The sequence below is a fragment of the Tinamus guttatus genome, unplaced genomic scaffold (genome assembly GCF_059628265.1).
Source record: "Tinamus guttatus ecotype Peru unplaced genomic scaffold, ASM5962826v1 Tinamus_guttatus_pri_ptg000307l, whole genome shotgun sequence".
NCBI lineage: Eukaryota > Metazoa > Chordata > Aves > Tinamiformes > Tinamidae > Tinamus > Tinamus guttatus.
The window spans coordinates 2,610,933-2,629,176 of record NW_028288841.1 but is presented as its reverse complement, the minus strand read 5'-3'; the positions used below and the strand labels follow the sequence as shown (position 1 = coordinate 2,629,176).

The 18,244-nt window shown below is 43.1% G+C and overlaps 1 protein-coding gene across 2 annotated transcripts in view; it reads left to right on the top strand.

Moving 5' to 3' along the window:
- The window catches only part of FHIT (fragile histidine triad diadenosine triphosphatase), a 363,590-nt gene extending 345,707 nt beyond the window's left edge, over nucleotides 1-17,883 (top strand). Inside the window, exons 6-7 of one of the 2 annotated variants that reach the window (XM_088528281.1) lie at nucleotides 11,126-11,235; nucleotides 17,565-17,883. In XM_088528281.1, coding sequence (XP_088384407.1) covers nucleotides 11,126-11,227 — 102 coding nt within the window. In that variant the 3' untranslated portion in view covers nucleotides 11,228-11,235; nucleotides 17,565-17,883. Of the gene's footprint in view, nucleotides 1-11,125; nucleotides 11,236-17,548 lie in introns of both variants that reach the window. The other variant, XM_088528280.1, reaches the window with a different exon arrangement.
- Nucleotides 17,884-18,244: the final 361 nt, after the last annotated feature.

The window sequence follows — 18,244 nt, the reverse complement described above, 5'->3', positions numbered from 1 at the left end:
CGGTGCCGAGACTCGTTGTCGTGTGCGGAGAAGGTATGAGTGAGTGCCAGGGCCCGGGCACGTCACCATTTATTCACTGCCTCCCTGGCGGCACGCTGTCGCCAACAGCCGTGTAATTAGGATAGCTGAGCCCGGAGACCTGTGGAAAATCGGAGTACTTTTGTAATTGGCCAGCAACAGCTGTCAGACCTGTGTTTGAGTCGGGTACAATGCCCACTGTTGGAATCTCAAGTTTCCTTCTTCACCAAGGTATTTATCTTTTATTCTTGTAAGTAGATGAAATGCGTTTTTGGATCTGTTCTCATTTGTGTTGACTTATTTGGTGATTTGTTATTAGAAACAGACTGCTCGTCGGGAAGCTGTCAGTCATCCAAGCAGAATACTAGCCCCTTTTTCCTCTTGTACTCTCCCCCATCCAAGAAAAGGGAAGAAAAAAGAAAGGAAAAAGTGAGAAGAATGAGAGAAAAACGTTATCAAAAATAACTAAGCCAACAACATAATCTGCAAGTTCTGTGCATACTGTTATGATATCTGAAGCGTAATTATCAAGCTTAAGTTAATTAGACTAATGCTTAGAAAATCTGGCATGGCAGATTGCGGTAAGTAATTATATATACCGATTAAAAGATGTAATACACAGTGAGCAAAGGCAAAGGCAAACTCCATTTGATACAGCCAGTGAGCATAGACAATTAAGAAGTCAAGTAGATGAGCACTGACAAAGATACTGAACTTTGTGGAAGATGATGGGCAAGATGCCAGGTTTTCAGTGGAACAGATTTTATGTAGTATCAGTCAAATACTTTTGTTTTATGAAAATGAAAACTACTGTTCCCTAACGGAAATATATAAAGGGCCACTTTTTTTTTTTTTTGGCATTATGATTAGCTGACATGAATACAAGGATATGTGCAAACAAGAATATGACATGCGAATACTAGTTTACATATATATAGAAGTCATGTAAATGGATTTTCTTAAAAGCAATTCACAAGATGTCATATGAGAAAATAAAGCTGTGAAGACAGTGTCTTCTGCAATTAAATGCAATGTATTAATGCTTATAGGTCAGAATGAACGAGGAGACTTTGTGAGGCTTTATACATCTCGGTATGTGCTCTGCTGAGACTAAGCCCTGTAAGCACAAACTGAGAAAACAAAAATCTTCTTGTGCATTTTGCTTGAAGATTGTTTTTTTTTAAAAAAAAAAAAAGGGGGGGAGAAAAAGAAAACCCCATAGCAGTAGATCTCTTAGGCAAGAAGTTCTACTTGTGAAGTATCCTGCTCCGAGTTAGAATCATGTCCAAATGAATGAGATTATTTGTGCAAGTCCTCCACAAAGCGCGTGATTGTACAGCCTATTCCCCAATCAACTCCCTTCTCAAGAACGAGAGCAGGAAACCTGCAAATTCCTGGTCTGGCAAATTAAAGTAAAACAAGCCCATGCTAGATCCACTCTCAGAGCATTTAATCCACACGTATTAGAGATGAGCTTCCAGAGTAATGTAGAACTGCTTCTCGGCCAAGCCATGATTTTATTCATATCTCCTGAAAACTGCTTTGAATTCTGTTGACTTCATTGTTCCCTAATGCATGATCAAACTGACTGATTGAAATGAAAACAAGCAAAATTACTTTTAGTCTCTGAAACTTAAGAATGTTTGTGTAGTTTTTTTCCATCTTCATACCTTTTCTACTCTTCATCACCCATGTTCACGTCATCATCACCCCATATTTGGTGCACTGTGAGATTTTCTCTAGTGCCGAAGCACGTTCTTTGAATCATGGCAAAAGAAGTTACGTGGTCTTCTAGTTGACTGTCGTAGAGATGGAAGTCACCCAAAGGTTGCAAACAAAGTTCTAGTGACCTTTCTAAATGAATATTTCTAAGGCAATTGTGTTCAAAGGTATCCTAATTTTGTCTAAAAGCAATCATGCTGAGATCTACATATGAAATATTGTTACTCAGTGCATGCATTCTGCTATCGAAATGCAGGAAAGTCTGGAAGGGTGTAGCATGGGCTATGGCAACTGAAAATCTTATTAAACTGCCTAGGAAAAAAAAAAGCTGTGTATTTATCAAAAACACTTTCCTACTAGTGGAAGCTATCAGCTTTAATTAACTGCAACATGTATTCAACTAAAATTAATTCTCCCCAAATTCGCAGTCCTTTCACTGAAATTAATTGCGGAACAGTATATTCCCAGTGTATTTTGCTATCCCTGTCCTTCAGCGTGGGCATAACGTGGGAACAACTGTGGTCATAGAGCCCAGAAAAAGAATCTGAACAGAAGGCCAAGCTCGCAGCTTGGCAGAGGAGCGAATAGATTCCTCCTCCTCAGCACCAAGGCAGCCAGTGTCCCTGCACACCCCGATAAAGCCACTGCCACCCCCAGCTGAGCCTCACCACGTAAGGGCGCCTGTGCTGGGCCCATTGCCAGTGACTTCTGTTCTCACTTGGTTTAGTGCAGCTCTTAAGAGAAGGTTCATCTGAGGGGTGTGGAAACTTGCTCGAAAGTCACAAAGTTGTTCCCTGCTTCCTCCTCTTCCTCCCTATTGGGAGTCTCTTCACCAGTGATTCTCAGATGGCTCCAGGACATCTTGCAGATCTTACGTCTTCTGTTTCTACCCCTCCCAAATGCAGGTTTTGGACCATATTCTACTATGGATAACTTACTCTTCATGAAGCCTGTACAACAGGAAAAGATAAAGTAGGCAAAACCCCAAGTGGTATCTCTTATGAAAAATTCTCCTTTAAATTTTAAAGCAATATTAATTGACTAGGAAAAATTCAAAGAAGTGATTGCGTATCTGGAATCTCCCCCATGGCTCCCTCATCTGAATCTGGTGCCATATCCTACCATCACAACACCAAGAAAGTGCATGCCTCCACTGCTGTTGTATTTGCTCTAGACATTGAAGATTTTTTTCTTTTACTGCTACTTTAAGTGATGAATTCCCAGACTCTGGGGCATTTGCCCTTGACAAAGCCTGTCTGGTTCGTATGCCACTAGGTCAGTGGAATATCAATAGATTCTTAATGTAGTCTGTCTTTTGGAGTTTCTTTCATTTCTCAGAGCAAGAGTAAATGTCATTCATATTGGCAGGTTATAATGGGAACACTGAGATACTAATTTTTAAAAATATACACAGCCTCTTTTAAGTAGTCTTGCTTTCCCTCCTGTGTGTCCTCAGCCCGTCTATAGCAATTACAAAGTTAGCTGCCTCTTAGGAAGCCAGAAAAGGTCATTGTGTTGTTCTTTCCTGCCCTGTGCCTCTGTGAGATATTCATGGCACTGCCCAGGTATTGGGATTGGGTTTAATGTTTCGTCACATCCCCATCTGTTTTGTCGTTGCAGTTGTTGTTGCTTTTCCCCTTGGTGGGGCGCGAGGGAGCGTGGAGGCAGCAGGGAGCGATGCTGGCATGAGGGTCCAGGCCTGATATAATAGATGAGCATTGAAACTGCAAGAGCGGAGGAGCTCAACTGATCTGAATCATTTTCTTTCTAACATCAGAAATCTTCTTAGTGAAAACCTGTTGTTATGCATGTACCTCATCCGTGGTAGGCAGTCCCCATGTCTCCTCAAAGGCTATGAAGCCACATTAAAGTAGGCTTTTATGCTATATGTAAAGTTCATTCATCTAACTTAGCATAAGCATTGAAATAAAGCTCCTTGCTGAGACAAATGGCATAAGCAAGTGCCAAGGACGTATTTGGCAGAGTTTTCCAGGCTGTCACGGTGGTTTGGTGGCAAAGAGCCAGCCTCTGTGGCCACACGGCTGTTGGCAGCCCCGGGGCACGAGCAGGAGGGGGCCCTGCCTTGGCTGTGGCCTGGGGGCCACCGCGATGCTGCAGGGACCTGGCTTTCTCACAGGTGACTTTCAAGTTTCTTTGTGACTTTATTTGTAATATAACAGTGGTATTTGGCCCAGAACATTTTACCAGGATTTTTCAAATCCCTTTTGATCATCTTGTTCTTTTCCAGTATTTCCCTCTTATTGATGTTGATTTAAATGTCATGACATTTTAAACATGACTTATTATAACAAAACAGTATATAAAACAATATGCTGCACAATAATGCAGCCATATTTTTCAGAGTGAACATTAAATGAGAGAGCAATTTCTTCCTCAGCCTACTTATAAGAGGGTATTGGCCACTTAAATCCCAGAAATGCAATCTCTGAGGCAAGGCACCTTTGCCTGCACAAGGATGAAAGCTGAGGAAATATCTGAGGGAGACTTGGGAGAAGAGGCAGTCCCAGGGAGGCAGCTGCATCCATGAGTACCTGGATCCTAGGAAGACAGAGGGACGAAGCTGTTGCAGGTTGGCCCAGACGAAGCTTTGCTGACACGGTCACACAGGGAATGGTGTCCGTGGGCTGAAGTTGGGACAAGACGCCTTGGTGACTTTCAGGAATGTCGTGTGCAGTGCCAGCTGCGGGGAAAATGGATCCGTCCATCCTGGGAAGGCGACTGATGGCTGAGAGGTCCCCTGAGACACAGGGGCTGGAAGGACGCAGGGGAGAGGGCTTTGGGACACTGGTGGTTTGCCTTATGCATGCAATTCATCTCATTCTGGACATCTGAAATCACCTTAAAATCTCCCTGTGGTTCAGTGCAGAAAGTGACTCAGAGGAGGAGATACTCCAGGGCACACTGAGTCAAGGTTTTATTTTGAATTTCAAAAAGATTTGGGGGCAGGAGGGGATGTTTAATGGGAGCTGCTTAGTCTGAGTAAGCTCAGTGCTCGGAGAGGAAAGAATCTAATATCTGCTCCAAACACGCGCGGGCTCTGCCCATAGCTCCTAGAGATGGGGCAAGGGAGGACGAGGACCCTCCAGGAAGGTGGGGACAGCGCTCACCTCCCACCCCACCTGCTCTGCTGGCCTCTCTGGTGTTGCCATGGGACATTCAAGCAATTTCTTTTGCACTGGCAGAAAAATGCAAAGGAAACAAACAGAATCAACCTCCCTAGCACAAGTGTGTCTTCCTTGACATGTCGTGAATCTTATTGAGTATGCTCCAGGTACGGCAAATATTTGTCTGAAGTTAAGAAGATTAGCAGGGAAAGTTGTGACTTTGAGAATCCCTGGGTAGGTAGCTCGAGTACATCAACCTGATAGGGGCACTTAAGAGGTTATCTCTGCTCTTGGGGTGGGACGTAGAGATTGTTCTGCAGCCCTAACCTTTTGGGAAAACGCTTTCAGTCAAGTGATGCATGCACCTGCATGAAATTTTTGAATCACCGACTCTATCCTTGATTAAAGTGCTCTTCCGTGATTAAAAATAGCCTTTTTCCAAATGAGTGATGTTGCATGGCAGGCTGTGTGCACAGGATAACATTCCCTCCAGCATTATCACATTCATGACACTGCCATTTCTTAGCCAGGGCTCTAGGCAACACCTTTTGCTCCTGTAGGCACCTTTCACAAGCAAATACCATTAGGAACTTCCAGTGCACCCACCTTGTTCTGCCAGATGAAGAAAGCTGCAGAGGTGTTTATCGCATTAGCTGCTAGCTGGAGGAGTAATGGGTATTTTTTTCTACTTTACATGTTGAAAATGTATCCAAGCACACTTCTAGGCACCTATAAAGCTTGCCTGGCTTTATATCAGATTGCAAATAGCCATCCTCCAAGTCTTTGGCAGGGCTTCTTACCCCAGTGGATATGCCTTCAAGTATCTCCTTTGTAATGCATTTGCTTTCCACCAATTTCATCTCTGTTGGAGCCAAACTGGAATTCTGTCAAGCTTGGAGCTCTTCTGAAAGCAATCTACATACTTCACCAAATCACAACTGGAAAACTTGTGTTCTTTGTACAGCCAGAATTGTGTTTGTGGGCTCACTTGTCCTTTATACTTTCAAAAACAACTTTCTAGGCTGGTTTTTGTAATTTATTCTTTTCTTACCATGTTTGCATGCAAAATTGCTATAAATTAGCTTTCACAGAGTTTATTTTAGCAAAGTACTTAAACACATATGCTTAAGAGTTTTCCTTTACCTGCATTTCCACAAAATTCTCCCCATCTAAGTAAGTGCCTCACTAAAGAGCACACTGTTATTCAGATGTCTGCATGAATTGTGAGGTTGAAGTCTTTCCCCAAAGCACAATAATAAAGCTGAAAAAATATTTGCAGTCGTTATGACAAAGAGTAGATGAAGAAAAGAAAGTACCCTCTTTAAAACACAGCAACAACCCTGCTCTGGTAAACCGTGCTTTTTCCATGGAGTATGTGCTTTACGGAGCAATCATGAGGTAGCAGTAGATTTCAAGAGTATGTGGTGAAATAATTGGAGAAAGATAGTTAAAAATGGTCTAGGGTGCAGGTAACCTACTGTGGGCTTCTTATCCATCTCCTTAAATAACAAGGATTTAGCTCAGTAAGTAACAAACACCTCCAAACCAGGAATTTGTGGCTGTGTTTATACTGCTAGTCAAGTCAAGACTTGAATCGAGGCCGAAGGCAGATAGGATGAGGTATGGTAGACCTGGACTGGCCAAAGAAGCTGCGCGCCAAAAAGCTTGTGATCCCTTCAGCAGGGCGGCAGAGGGTGAGGAAAGGATAGAGAGCATTAAATGTCACCTTTGATTACATTCCTGGCAGGGGTGGAAATGAAGGATCTCTCTAGGGACACAAACTGAGCATAAAGACAGGTGAAGACGGGAAAAAAAGCACTGAGGGATAAGAGTGGGGAGGCTAAGGAGGCAACTCCGGAATTGAGCTGATGCGAAGAGGAGGCAAGAGAGGCAGAGAGGGCACCCTCAGGGCACCTCCAGGACAGGCAGATCCTTAGCATTGCCAAGGAGCTGATGTCTCCCATCCCCTCCATTTCCCATCTCTGGAGATAGGTTGGAACCAGAGAGGCTTCCATCCTCCTCACAGGTAACGTGTGAATCCGAGATGGGAATCCCTTTCTGCATGTGAGATGTGACTCACATGGAAAAGAAGTTCAGAAGTTCAGCATGGAAAAGATTCCTGGTGTCTCCCGAAGCACATTGATAATAATGAGCACCGCCACTTGGGCAATGAGTAGCATCTGATCCGAAATGCTGACAAAATGCATTGTTTTTTCTTTTTGGATGCTAGTTTGCTAATGCAAAATTATAACACCTAATTGTTGAAGCAGTTGCATTTTTTTGAGGTGCAGTTTTTTGATACAATTGCTTTCCAGCACTCTGATTTTTTCTTTTATTTAAATGCTTTGGAGGATATAAACTCTTAAGTATCAACAAATAAATATTTACGGAAATTCAGAACAGTGCTAACTACCATAAAAATCTTTTTTCCAGTTCTTTTAGCTAGTTCTTCACATCAACCGGGTTGCTTTCCTGTTGATATCATGGCATAAGTTGAGGAAACTGTAATACAGATGTCACTGGAAGCAACTGCCAGTGCTGGACCCAGGTTGACCGAAGCCGGCAGCATTGTGAATTCTGGGCTTCTCTCAGCAAAGGGCAAGAAGCAGAGGCTCCGCAATGCCAATGTGTTATAAAACAATATTGTGTGTCCCTTAAGAATTGCAGTGATAAAAACGTAAGCCATTCTGCAGCACTAACAACTTTAATAAAATAACATAAAGCACAGCTGTCAAATCTGCCAGCAGCTCACACTGGGAGACATGAGTGAGAAAATGAAGGCTTTTCACGAGCAGAAATATTCAAAGAGCTTCACTGTTTACAAGTAATCAAGACTGACAGTCATAGATTATTGGTGGAAGAGTATTTTCTGCTTGAGGTGAAAGCAGAGGATAATTTATCAGGAAGCCCAAGAAGTCAGACATCAGTAACGATCTCCTTGAAGAAGGGAATGTCTCGGAAATAGTGCATTTATCTGCACTGCAAGGCGAGAGGATGTGCTAGGTCATGAGCAAGGGTCTTTGTGCTCAAGGAATGGTGAACGGCGTGATATGTAATTTGCTGGGCAGCTGCAATTAGGGAACTGGGTAATCTGTGCCTCAGCGTTTACCCAGAATATGAAAAAGAAAAAAGAAAAAGTATTAACATAGTGGAGAGTGCCAAAAAAAAAAAACATTCAGTTTTTTTCTACCTGTCAAAGTTGTCTAATTGATTAGCTACACTAATTTGTTTGCTTAACTTTTTATTAACTCTTGCATTTCTGAGATACAGCAATACAATAATTTTTTTCCTTTAGTTTCAGTGAGTTTGAGGGTTTCTGGATTTTGCAGCAGAACATCTTCTCTACTGGCGCGGTGCTTTCGCATTACGTTTCTCTTACAGAGGCAGGCAGAGTATCAGCAGTTTTAAAATGTTAACTAGCGTGGCGCGCTGCGGGAAGGTATTTATAGCCTGCACATGACTGCAGATATCCACCACGCTGTGTCCGGCAGGAGCACCGGCCTGGAGCTCTGCAGCAGAGTCCTGCTGCCCTGCGTGTGTCCCCAGAAGACCCACGGCAAATCTGTGCCCCTTTCTCAGGAAAGGTGGCTTGAAAAGCAGGCTGGGGCTTGAGGGGTTTGTCCACAGGGGTTTGTGTGTGGTTTATCGTGCCCGGTGTGTCCACATAACATGGGTACGTGCATTAGATGCTGGGTATGGGGTGTTTGTGTGCTGCTTTGCTGCACGGTGCTGCGGGCTGCGTGCGGGCTGCTGCGCTATCCAAGGAGCCTGGTTTTCCAGACAAGTTTGAGAATTCATTGCTGCGCTCTCCACATCTGGTTTAACCTTAAGTCAAAGATTGATTATTTTTAAAGGTTAGCAGTTGTGTGGCGAAAGAAACCCTCTTTCCTCTGCCAGCTCTGAGAAGTCACCATGGGCTGTGACTTCTTCCAGTGTTTTAATTTAGACAACGGCCAAAGACATTTTGCAATATGCCTCCCTATTACTGCTCGCTTCAGTTTCTTTGAGCAAGCAAAAGGAAACATAAGAGGCGAATCCCCTTTTCAGAGGTCTCAGTAGCCGCTGCCAGTCCTCAGGCTCTGCGAGGACCACAGCTCGTTGCTGAAAGCTTCTCGCAGGTTAACCGAGGAGGCCCCGGGGAGCAGAGCTCCCTCCTTTGCCTTTAGCTGCTGCTGTTGTCTCCTGCTGGCGGCAGGCTGAACGGACAAGACGTTGGGTTTTGGGAAGAGCAGCTCACACCTCCGCGAGGCAACTGATCTACCCCTGAACGTCCCCTCGTTGCGGTGCATCCTCTGCGACACGTGTGCGCTCGGGCTCTGAGGAAGGCACAGGGCAACGAAGGCTGCTGCCTGGGACACCAAGCCAGGTCACCTCTGTGCGATGTGAACGCGGGCAGTGGGTAGGAACAGGCTTCCAGACGGGCTGCAGCTCCACAGAGGGGTAGCCATCGGATCGGAGTCCCTCCTCCTTTCCTTTCCGCTCCGGGAGCCGTGACAGGCAGATCACAGTGTCACAACACAAGCTGGGGCTGCAGGAACAGGTTCCCCTTGAGCCAACTTCAGCTTCCCTGGCGGAAAGTCACCCCGGCTCAAATAGAATAAAATTTGCATTTGTAGCTAGAGCCTTCACAAACAGGTTTCCTTTTGAGTCAAGTGCTGGAGACGCAAAAGATGGATGTTGGCAGTGCATGCCGTGTACCTGCTCCTATTTTTTTTTTAATCTTTATCCATAATTCTATAACATTGTTACAAGATGGATTTATAACACACCTAGAGCTAATGTAGCGATGAAGATTAGTCTTCTACTAGTCAAACAGTAATACATTCTATTTGCCTATAGCTATTGTATTGTATCAGCCTTGGCATGAAAGGAAATAGCTTTCTAATGCAGCTTCATGTGCTGAGCAGAAAGAAATCTATGTTGCAGAATGGAAATCTGCCTAGGACTATAGCTGGCAGCAAAATTCAGAGTAGGAAAAAGGCAGCACAAATAAAAGTATTTGTGAGTTGGATATATGCTAATAATCCTAGTTTATTGCTAAACTATACTGCTCTGCAATAATGCAGTTTGCTTGACAGATACAGTACTGTTTCATCTCTGCTTTTAACTGTGTCATCTCATGGACTAAAATTCAGCCAAAAGTAAAAGGTGCAAATTCATTAATTTTCAGCTTTCTCTATGGCATTGACAAAAAGTTGATATTATAATGTTCTTCAGAAGCACTGATGCTGTTAATGCAATCTGCTGTGCTCTGTAGCTAGAGACACACTGGAAATCCTCAACGTTTTTGAGATAAAACAAGCAATTAATGCAAATGTTTCTACTGTCTGTTGTAACTGTAGTCTGCACTTGATTAGTGGCACACATTATTTTGAGTGCACGTGCAAACAAACACATAGTCACTAAGTGCTGGCCCAGTATTTTTGCTAATAAAATAGGACTCTCCCCTCTTCTGTAGAGGTAGAAACTCCATTTGAAATTGTCACCTCTGGGATAACATTACTTAATACTTGCCATATATGGGACAGAGCTTTATATTTATGAGCATATTTTGCAAGCTAGATGCAAAAATTGTCTACTTTACCTACTTTTGATTTTTTCCTTACTAAATCACCAGATGAAACATGGTGCTTAAAAGAAGAAAAGAGTGTATATATATCTAGGAAAGGGATGCGTCTTGCTTTCAACAAGGGCAAGGAAGGACTAAGAACTTACGTTCATCTGGCTTGAACAGTGCTGGTACAAACTGCTGATGGCAAGTGGCTGCAGTTGAGCCTTGTTATCACAAAAGTCTTTGATGGTAAAGCCAGCCCTTCTGCTGGGCAGAGGAAAAACAGAAAATTTTACATGAATTGCTGACAAGGTGCCATCGGCAACTTCTCCCTAAGATCACTCCACTGATGCAACAGGCACTTCAAAATAACAGTGTGTGTTTGCTATCCTATTGCCTGCCAGCTTTACCCCAGAGACTTGCTAGATGTCTGACCATCAGCACACAATTGTGCGCTCTGTCAGTGCCTGTCCTTCATCCTGGCACCTTGCTTTATAAATCTATCCGAGCCAGTTAACTAATCCTACTGCTATATGCCATGTAAACAGTTCACCAGTACTTCTCTCCATCACCAGGTCCCTCCATCCCATGGACACATAAATAGTTTGATTAGTTGCATACCAACACACGGTGAATTTGGCAATAGGGAAGATACTGGAATAAGGAGTAAATTCTTTTTCTTTTCCTTCCCACTCCTCCCTTCCAAAAGTTGCAACAACACGACAAAGGAGAAGAGGATTCCCCCGACAAGTGGAGGACAGAAGAAGAAATGGCAGCTGAAGCGGCAGTTTTGAAGAAGTATTTTCAGTAAAATCAGAGGTAACAACTTACATATTATTATGTTCATGAAACAGCCAAAACTGTTCAGTCTTATATAGGCTTCTGAAGGACTGGAGTAGAACATGCAGAACAGAGCAAAAGTAATGAAAGATCTTAGGTTTGCATTGTTTCCAAAAAGACCTAGTGCTCCAATGGTAGCTCAAATAACATGCTCTTCCTCGAACAAATTAGCTCTTTATTTCTTAGAGCAGAATATAGCCTCAGTATCTCTGTGATGAGTTAAAAACTGCTGTATGTGCCTGCATCCAATATACATGCGCATATATGAAATCCCAGCAGAACTCACACTATGGAGCGGATAAGTAAATGCTTCTTCCTGCAAGTCTTAACTCATCCGATCAGTTGAACTTTCAAACTTAAACCTTCTGGAACCTGTTACGCTATATTTTCCACTGGCCCTAAAAGAAAAAAAAGGGTTTGCAGGCAGGAATAGAGAAGAGTAAATACTTGGCAAACAGTAACATTGGTACTCTAGAAATTGCAAGGTTTTCATCTTGTACCTAGAGTCCCAGAAGCCATATTCTTCGAATAGAAATGAACTGTCCCCCAGAGATCAATACGAGTTATGCTGGGATGTGTTCTGCAGTAATGATTCCAAAAGCTCCCTCTCCCCTGCTCCCCATATGTCATTTGCTATCATCCAGCACTCTCATTTCTTTGTCATTTCTGACTCTTTCATATTTTTTTTCCTCTGAAGAAGCAAAGTCCTATAAATATACCTCCTCTCTGCCTGTGACTCACCTCTTGCAGCCCAGCTTGAAAAATCTTGAGCTAAACCACACACGTGGCACACGTGTGGCAGCTCTCAGCCTCCTGTGCCACTCTGTTGCCTCTGTTTTGGCTGTTTCATGGGACGCTTTCCTTGCTGTTTCTTCTCGCATGATGACCATCCTCCTGTCTGCCATGAAAGCATTAACTTCTCCAGGCAAATTACCTGCCCGAACAACTTTGTGGATGCACTCAGAGGAAGTTGTGTAGCAAATGTAATTCCCATACGTGGAGGAGGCTCATCCTTAGTGTCTGGGACTGATCCAGTTAGGGGAGCTGGGGACTTCCAGGGCCAGCACCAGCACATGGACTACATAGTCAGGTTTCCACAGTGCTCTATTTGCATATAGACATTCACCCTGCACCTTCTCAGAGATAGACATCTCAAAAAACATGTGACTTGACCAGAAAGAGCTTATGTCCTTTTTCATAAGAAACATTTGATCAAGGCAAGAAGCTCTTCTCCCTTCCTGCTACGTTTGCTGGTGCTGATCTTCCACCCTCTCTTGCAAGTTGGGTGACCACAGATTTGTGCTTCTACACCAGTTCCATTATGATCAGAAATATCCAGCCACTTGCTGGAAGAGATGAATGCTGCTTAGCCTTGCCAACTAAATTTGCAGTGTTAAGAAAATATTTATCCTAAAATTATCCTAAATTTGTGGCTGGACAAAACAAGCTGTATTTATCTCAAGAGAATAAAATTATTTTTGTGCATAGAGCCAATACAAAGTCGGTATCACCCTTCAGCTTGGCTTTATGTGCTTTCAGTGGAACGTGACTCCACTGGGACCATGTAGAATCTTGCACTGCCTAACAGAAGGAGGTTTTTGGCCTTCACTGCAAGCCCGTTTGGTTTCCTTCTGTTTGTATGCAAAATACTGGAGCTTGTGCAACCAGAGGCTCCTCATGACAATCTTCCTTTTCATACCACAAGAGCTGGTGAGTCAAAGCCATTCGTTATAACATGTGGCAGTCTTTAACAGCGAGATCCAGGTTGAAAGCCTTCTGTTTCCTGCTTGAGATGATGCCCTCTGCCTTTGGAGCCTTTCCACCTTGGTCTGGTTACAATCTGGGTGAATTAAGCACAAAAATAAAAGAAAAACATTAGCAGAAAGGCTACTTAAAATAGAGCTTTCTGTTTAAATGTAAATATAATCTTTCCAGTTAAGTGTTGTTAAACATCACTGTCTTGCTTAATAGCATCAAGACTTGGCTTAATTGCCTTCCTCATTCAGTACTGACTCTCAGATGTTCAGCTGTGTTTGCTAACTGACCACTCTTTGAGGTACAACTATGGGGAAAGAATCTTATAACACTTGATGCAGCATTTTAATTTTCAAGCCATTTTCAGATGTAATTTTGTAACTATCCATAGCTGGAGAAGTGTTTTGCTGGTCTGTGTTTTGTGGAATTGCACATGCTAGCAAAAAGGCCGAAGATTAAGCTACTAACTTTAAAGTAGGTTCCGAAAATGTTTCCCTTCAAAGGCAAGTTGAGTGTGTGTTGTTTTACCTGAAGGAAAAAAGAGGCCATGCAAGTTTCAGTAGGAGTTTGCCTATTTTATGCACAACTGAAGTAGTAATGCCATTAGAAAAGTTGTCAGCCTCAACTATGATGTCAAAATGTGCTCTTACGTAAGGGGATTGACAGTGATATTCTGCAGTCTAGGACTTTTTGAGTTATACAGATCCACTAGCTTTTAATTTCTTCACCATGTGAATGTTTTGTCATTCAACATGCAAGATTCATGTAAAAATTTCTCCAAATAAAGCAGGCTGCATAGTGGTGCAGGATTTCTGATGTCAGTCCTCCCCTTCATCCCCAGTCCAACAATGTTTCTGGAGAATTCAGTCATTTCAACATTGACAGACAATATAAATTTACTCTTTTTTTTTTTTTTACCCCACTGAGAAAGAGAGACAGCCTTGTTCTTTGGGAGTGCTCATTCTGCCTTACAACCTTCTCTTCTGCACTGAGATCTCAGCACATGTGAAGAGGTGCCACTGTCTTGACCTCAGCATAGAAATTACCACCATTAGCAGCCCCTGGCCGGGATGGGGGATGTAGCTTGGCAGTTTGGCTTGCACCTCATTTGGCTGCAGCACCCCTGACCATGCGCCTTGTTATGTGCATGAAAGTGAGCCCAGAGCTCCTTGCTACCCCTGGGCAAGCAGAATCATTATACAGCCATATAAAATACAAACAGCAGCAGCTTAGCACAGACCTGTGGTGCTCCCTGCAGTGCTCTGGACTCTGCTCCGGGGAGATGGGAGCAGCAGAAAGGTCTGTGTCCAGCGGGGAGTCCTGGCACGTGGGAGCCTCACTCCCCGAGAAAGGTGATTTTTTGAGCACTTACATGGAGTAATACTAAAGGTGGTGCATGGTCCAGGGTATTTTGGTGAGAGCTGTTCAAGGCCGCACTTAGGAGCTGTTTGCATATAATCCCTAAGTAAATACACATCCGAGTAATCAGCTATAGATTTCTCTGCACTTCAGACTTAAGTGTTATTAATTATATCCCCCCACTCAGCAGCCTCCAAGAACCATTAATTAGAAAGCAGGAGCTGATGGTTTACTTGTCGGTGTGGAACTATTTTGACCTGAAAGTGAAATATAAGCTTCAAAAGAAACATGTTTTGTGAAGGTCACCTTGAAAAACATCATAACAATCTGTCAGTGGAAGAGAATGTAGCGCTCCAAGTGTGCGTTTCAGAGTGACGTTACACTTTAAATAGCTGGAAATAGCAAAGAGAAGATGGATCAGATCATAGGGTCCATGTATTTCCCCTAAAATTAGGGTTCTTTTTTGCAGTAGGAAACAAGTACATATAAAATAATATTTTTGTCATCTCAGTGCAACAAAAGGAAAGTTAATATCAACAGAAATGCAACAGACGGACACAATCTGGCACTTACTGGTGTTTTGGGGATTTAAAACACCCCAAGGCACCACCTCTGTCGCAGGGAGAAGGTTGGTGCACAGGAGTTAAATTGCCTCTTCCAGGGGAGTTGTAAACAGCCAGCAGAAGCGCAGTGACTGTGCACAGCAGCTCATTCCCACCCCGGAGCGTTCAGGGCAAAAGGCTCCCCTGAATAAGTGTGATGTGTTAACGCACAGCAGCTTCAGCGTCAGCACTGGTTATTTTAGTTAAAGCACGTAATTATTCTTAAGAAAACAAAGTTGCAAAGTTGGAGTTAGTTATCACTGTAAAAGTGAAATGTGTTCTTCTTGTAGAGACCAGCGTAAGGTAGCCCTTGCACCTATTTTAGGGCTTTTTTTTGAGGCTGCGAGTGGTACGCTGCTAAAAGGGATGGATCTCATTCTCCAGGCTTCCATTTCTCTACAGGTGGCCATTTAATGCAGCTCTGTGGAGTCACATGAATTCCATACAGCACTGCTTGGATCCTGTAATTATAGCTACGGTAGAAATGTCATGGCCAGAGACACAGACAGGTTTTGTACAGCACAGAGGCAAAGCAGCAAATGTGTCACTTAGCAAAGAGAGCTGACAGAGGGCCAGATCCAGAAGGCTGAATGCTTACCTGAGCTGTATGTCAAGTACCAAGTATTTTCAAGTCTGATCATTCCTGATCCATCACTAGCTTTATGCATGTTGCATTGGATGAGAGGGAATTGGGGAAGGCTAAGCACAATCCATGGGCAGAACAGGAGCTGAGGTAGAGGACAGTGCTAGGCTTCAAATTAAGGTAATATCAAGTGTGGTCAAGGACTTGTATACGTATACCTGGGCTAAAATTGTGCTAGGCTCTTGCCTCACAAAGCTGCAGAAAGACACATTGCCGAGGCAGCCAGACCCTCCTTCAAGCAGACTAACAAAACATGTGCCAAGTAATTTGGAGGCTGCCATCAAACTGTCAGTCAGGAGGGGCACACAAAGGAAACTCCTGCTCAAAATGCCATCAGAAGGGGAAACATATGTTTCAGGGAGAAGCGACAATCAAACAAAGAAGTGGGCGGTTGGGGAGTTGCAGCAACAGCAGCAGCCGCGGGGATCCGAGCCTCGCACGCGGCCCCGAGGAACACGCTGAGAGGCTGTGCCCTCATCTAGCAGTTGGGTAACAGCTTTGTGTTTAATAAGCTGAAATAATTTACTGAGCATGGGAGCCAGCTCTAAACATGCTCTGAAGTGAAGGTACAAAACTGAACATGCCAAGCAGAAAGCCCACTTCACGTGCAATTATTAGCGAAGGGTTGCATCATGTTACCCTATTGCTGTAGTTGCTGCATAATGGAACTGCCCAGAGAGACACTCAAACCAGCAACTCAAATGTGACCTCAAAGCTTAAGAGCTCCCTTTGTGAAAGTTCTGGTATCTAGGCTATGCAGATGGAAAGGCATTAATAGCTCTTCCAGTTACCAGCTATTTGAGAAAGGAGGGATGTGATGGGGCACATTGGGTTGAGCATATTTGAGGCTTTATCACTTGCCAGGATGTCAATCCCTACATGAAATGCCAAGTATTTGCATGGATAAACTCAGATGCTCCATTTGTGTTAGCATCTGTGGGCTGCTGCAAGCCTCCAGTGAAGACATTTAACCACTGCAATGACTGTTGCAACATGAGTTTGTGCAGGGAAGTAGCACTCACCTTTCATGGCTGCAGTCAGCTCAGCTGTCAGGCTCTCAACATTGATGTTCCTCTGCTTTGGGAGCACCCTCCAGGTCTTTTGTGGCACCTGTTGATGGTCTTTTGCCAGGAGGGACCATCAAAACGTACAGAAAATAAGATCAGACGTGGGAAGAAGTTCTTTTGTGTCTCTGGAACACAAGGACATTCTCTGGATGATGGTCCCAAATCACTAAGGCGTAATGTCTTGCCATTATACAGTCTCCCACTGCAGGGTCAGGATATGTGAGGATATAAAATAGATGATGATTTTGAAAGAGCGTTTGCAGGAATTTATATAAGAGATCATGTGCCCCAAAGACCCTTGCATGAGATTATTATAGCAAAATTGATTGGAAGAGTAAGAAGCTGGATTTGATGACACAAGATGCCCTTTCTAATCCTTTGTTCCTATGAGTAGCGGTCGGCAGAGCTGGGGACTGCTCTGTCTTGCTCAGCAACATCAGAGATGCAGCTTCACTTCCCTCTGCTTCATGTTTGTGTTTGTAAAATGAGCCTGACCTCCTTTTGAGGGTGCTTTGCAAGTCAGGAATGAAAAGCACAATGTGAAAGAAAGCCATTAGTACAATTTGGAAGCGAAGTTCATTGAAAAAGTATATAATAAATCAAACAAATGTTCATCTTTCTTGCTGTGATATATAATTTTAAAGTAGTTGTGTGCACTGATTTTTCTCCTTTCCCTAAAGCACACGCTATAATAGGAGCTGAAATGTACCGTGCCTGGATATAACACCAAACATTTTATTTTGCCTATTACTGTCAGTGTTTTCTGTTGGAACACATTAATGAGCACCCAACTCATTAGCAATAAACAGCCTTACATTTTGTCTTGCTAACACAGATCAAAGATACATTTAACTGTCTGTTATTAGGTTTGATATTTTTCAGGTAACAAAGTGTTTGAAAAACATCCCACGACATAAGAAACTCCCTGAGAACCTCCTCATTCTCCTCTTCTCAGTGGCACTGGAACTGCAGCTGAACACATTTTTATTATGTTCTACAAATACGGGATTCTTCCTTGAAAAATTTTATTGGACCTTTGGATATCATCAGGATTGACTTTCAGCTAAGAGAGCAAACCGTGCAGGTTCAAAATAATGCTCTGAGCAATAACTCCTATTTTTCTGAATTGCGAACTTGGGAATGAATCTTTTAAAATTATCCCTTGGCCCAAATTGAAATAAAATGCTAGCAAACCTGTGTAGATCCTGTGTTTAGTTACATTACAAAGCATTTGCTCCATGTACTGCTTTTGGAGATTCTGTTGTTATATTTGTGTCATAGAAAAATTAGGTCTTTTAGTGATACATTTCATAGAAACCAAGGCTTTGTTGTAGCCTAGACAAGATAAACTTGAAGAGCTACCATTTTGCCAGATAAGATAGCAAAAAAAAGAAATGTGTGACCTTTCTTAAGATCTTTCCCTTCTCTGTTGCTTTTAATGCATTGGTTCAACACTGCAGGAGCTAAAGGCAATAGAAAACGCTTCTGTAAATCGATAAATATGTAAAGCTGCTAACTATCACATTAGGGTTAGGCTGGCAAGACTGTCCTGATTGCAAGAA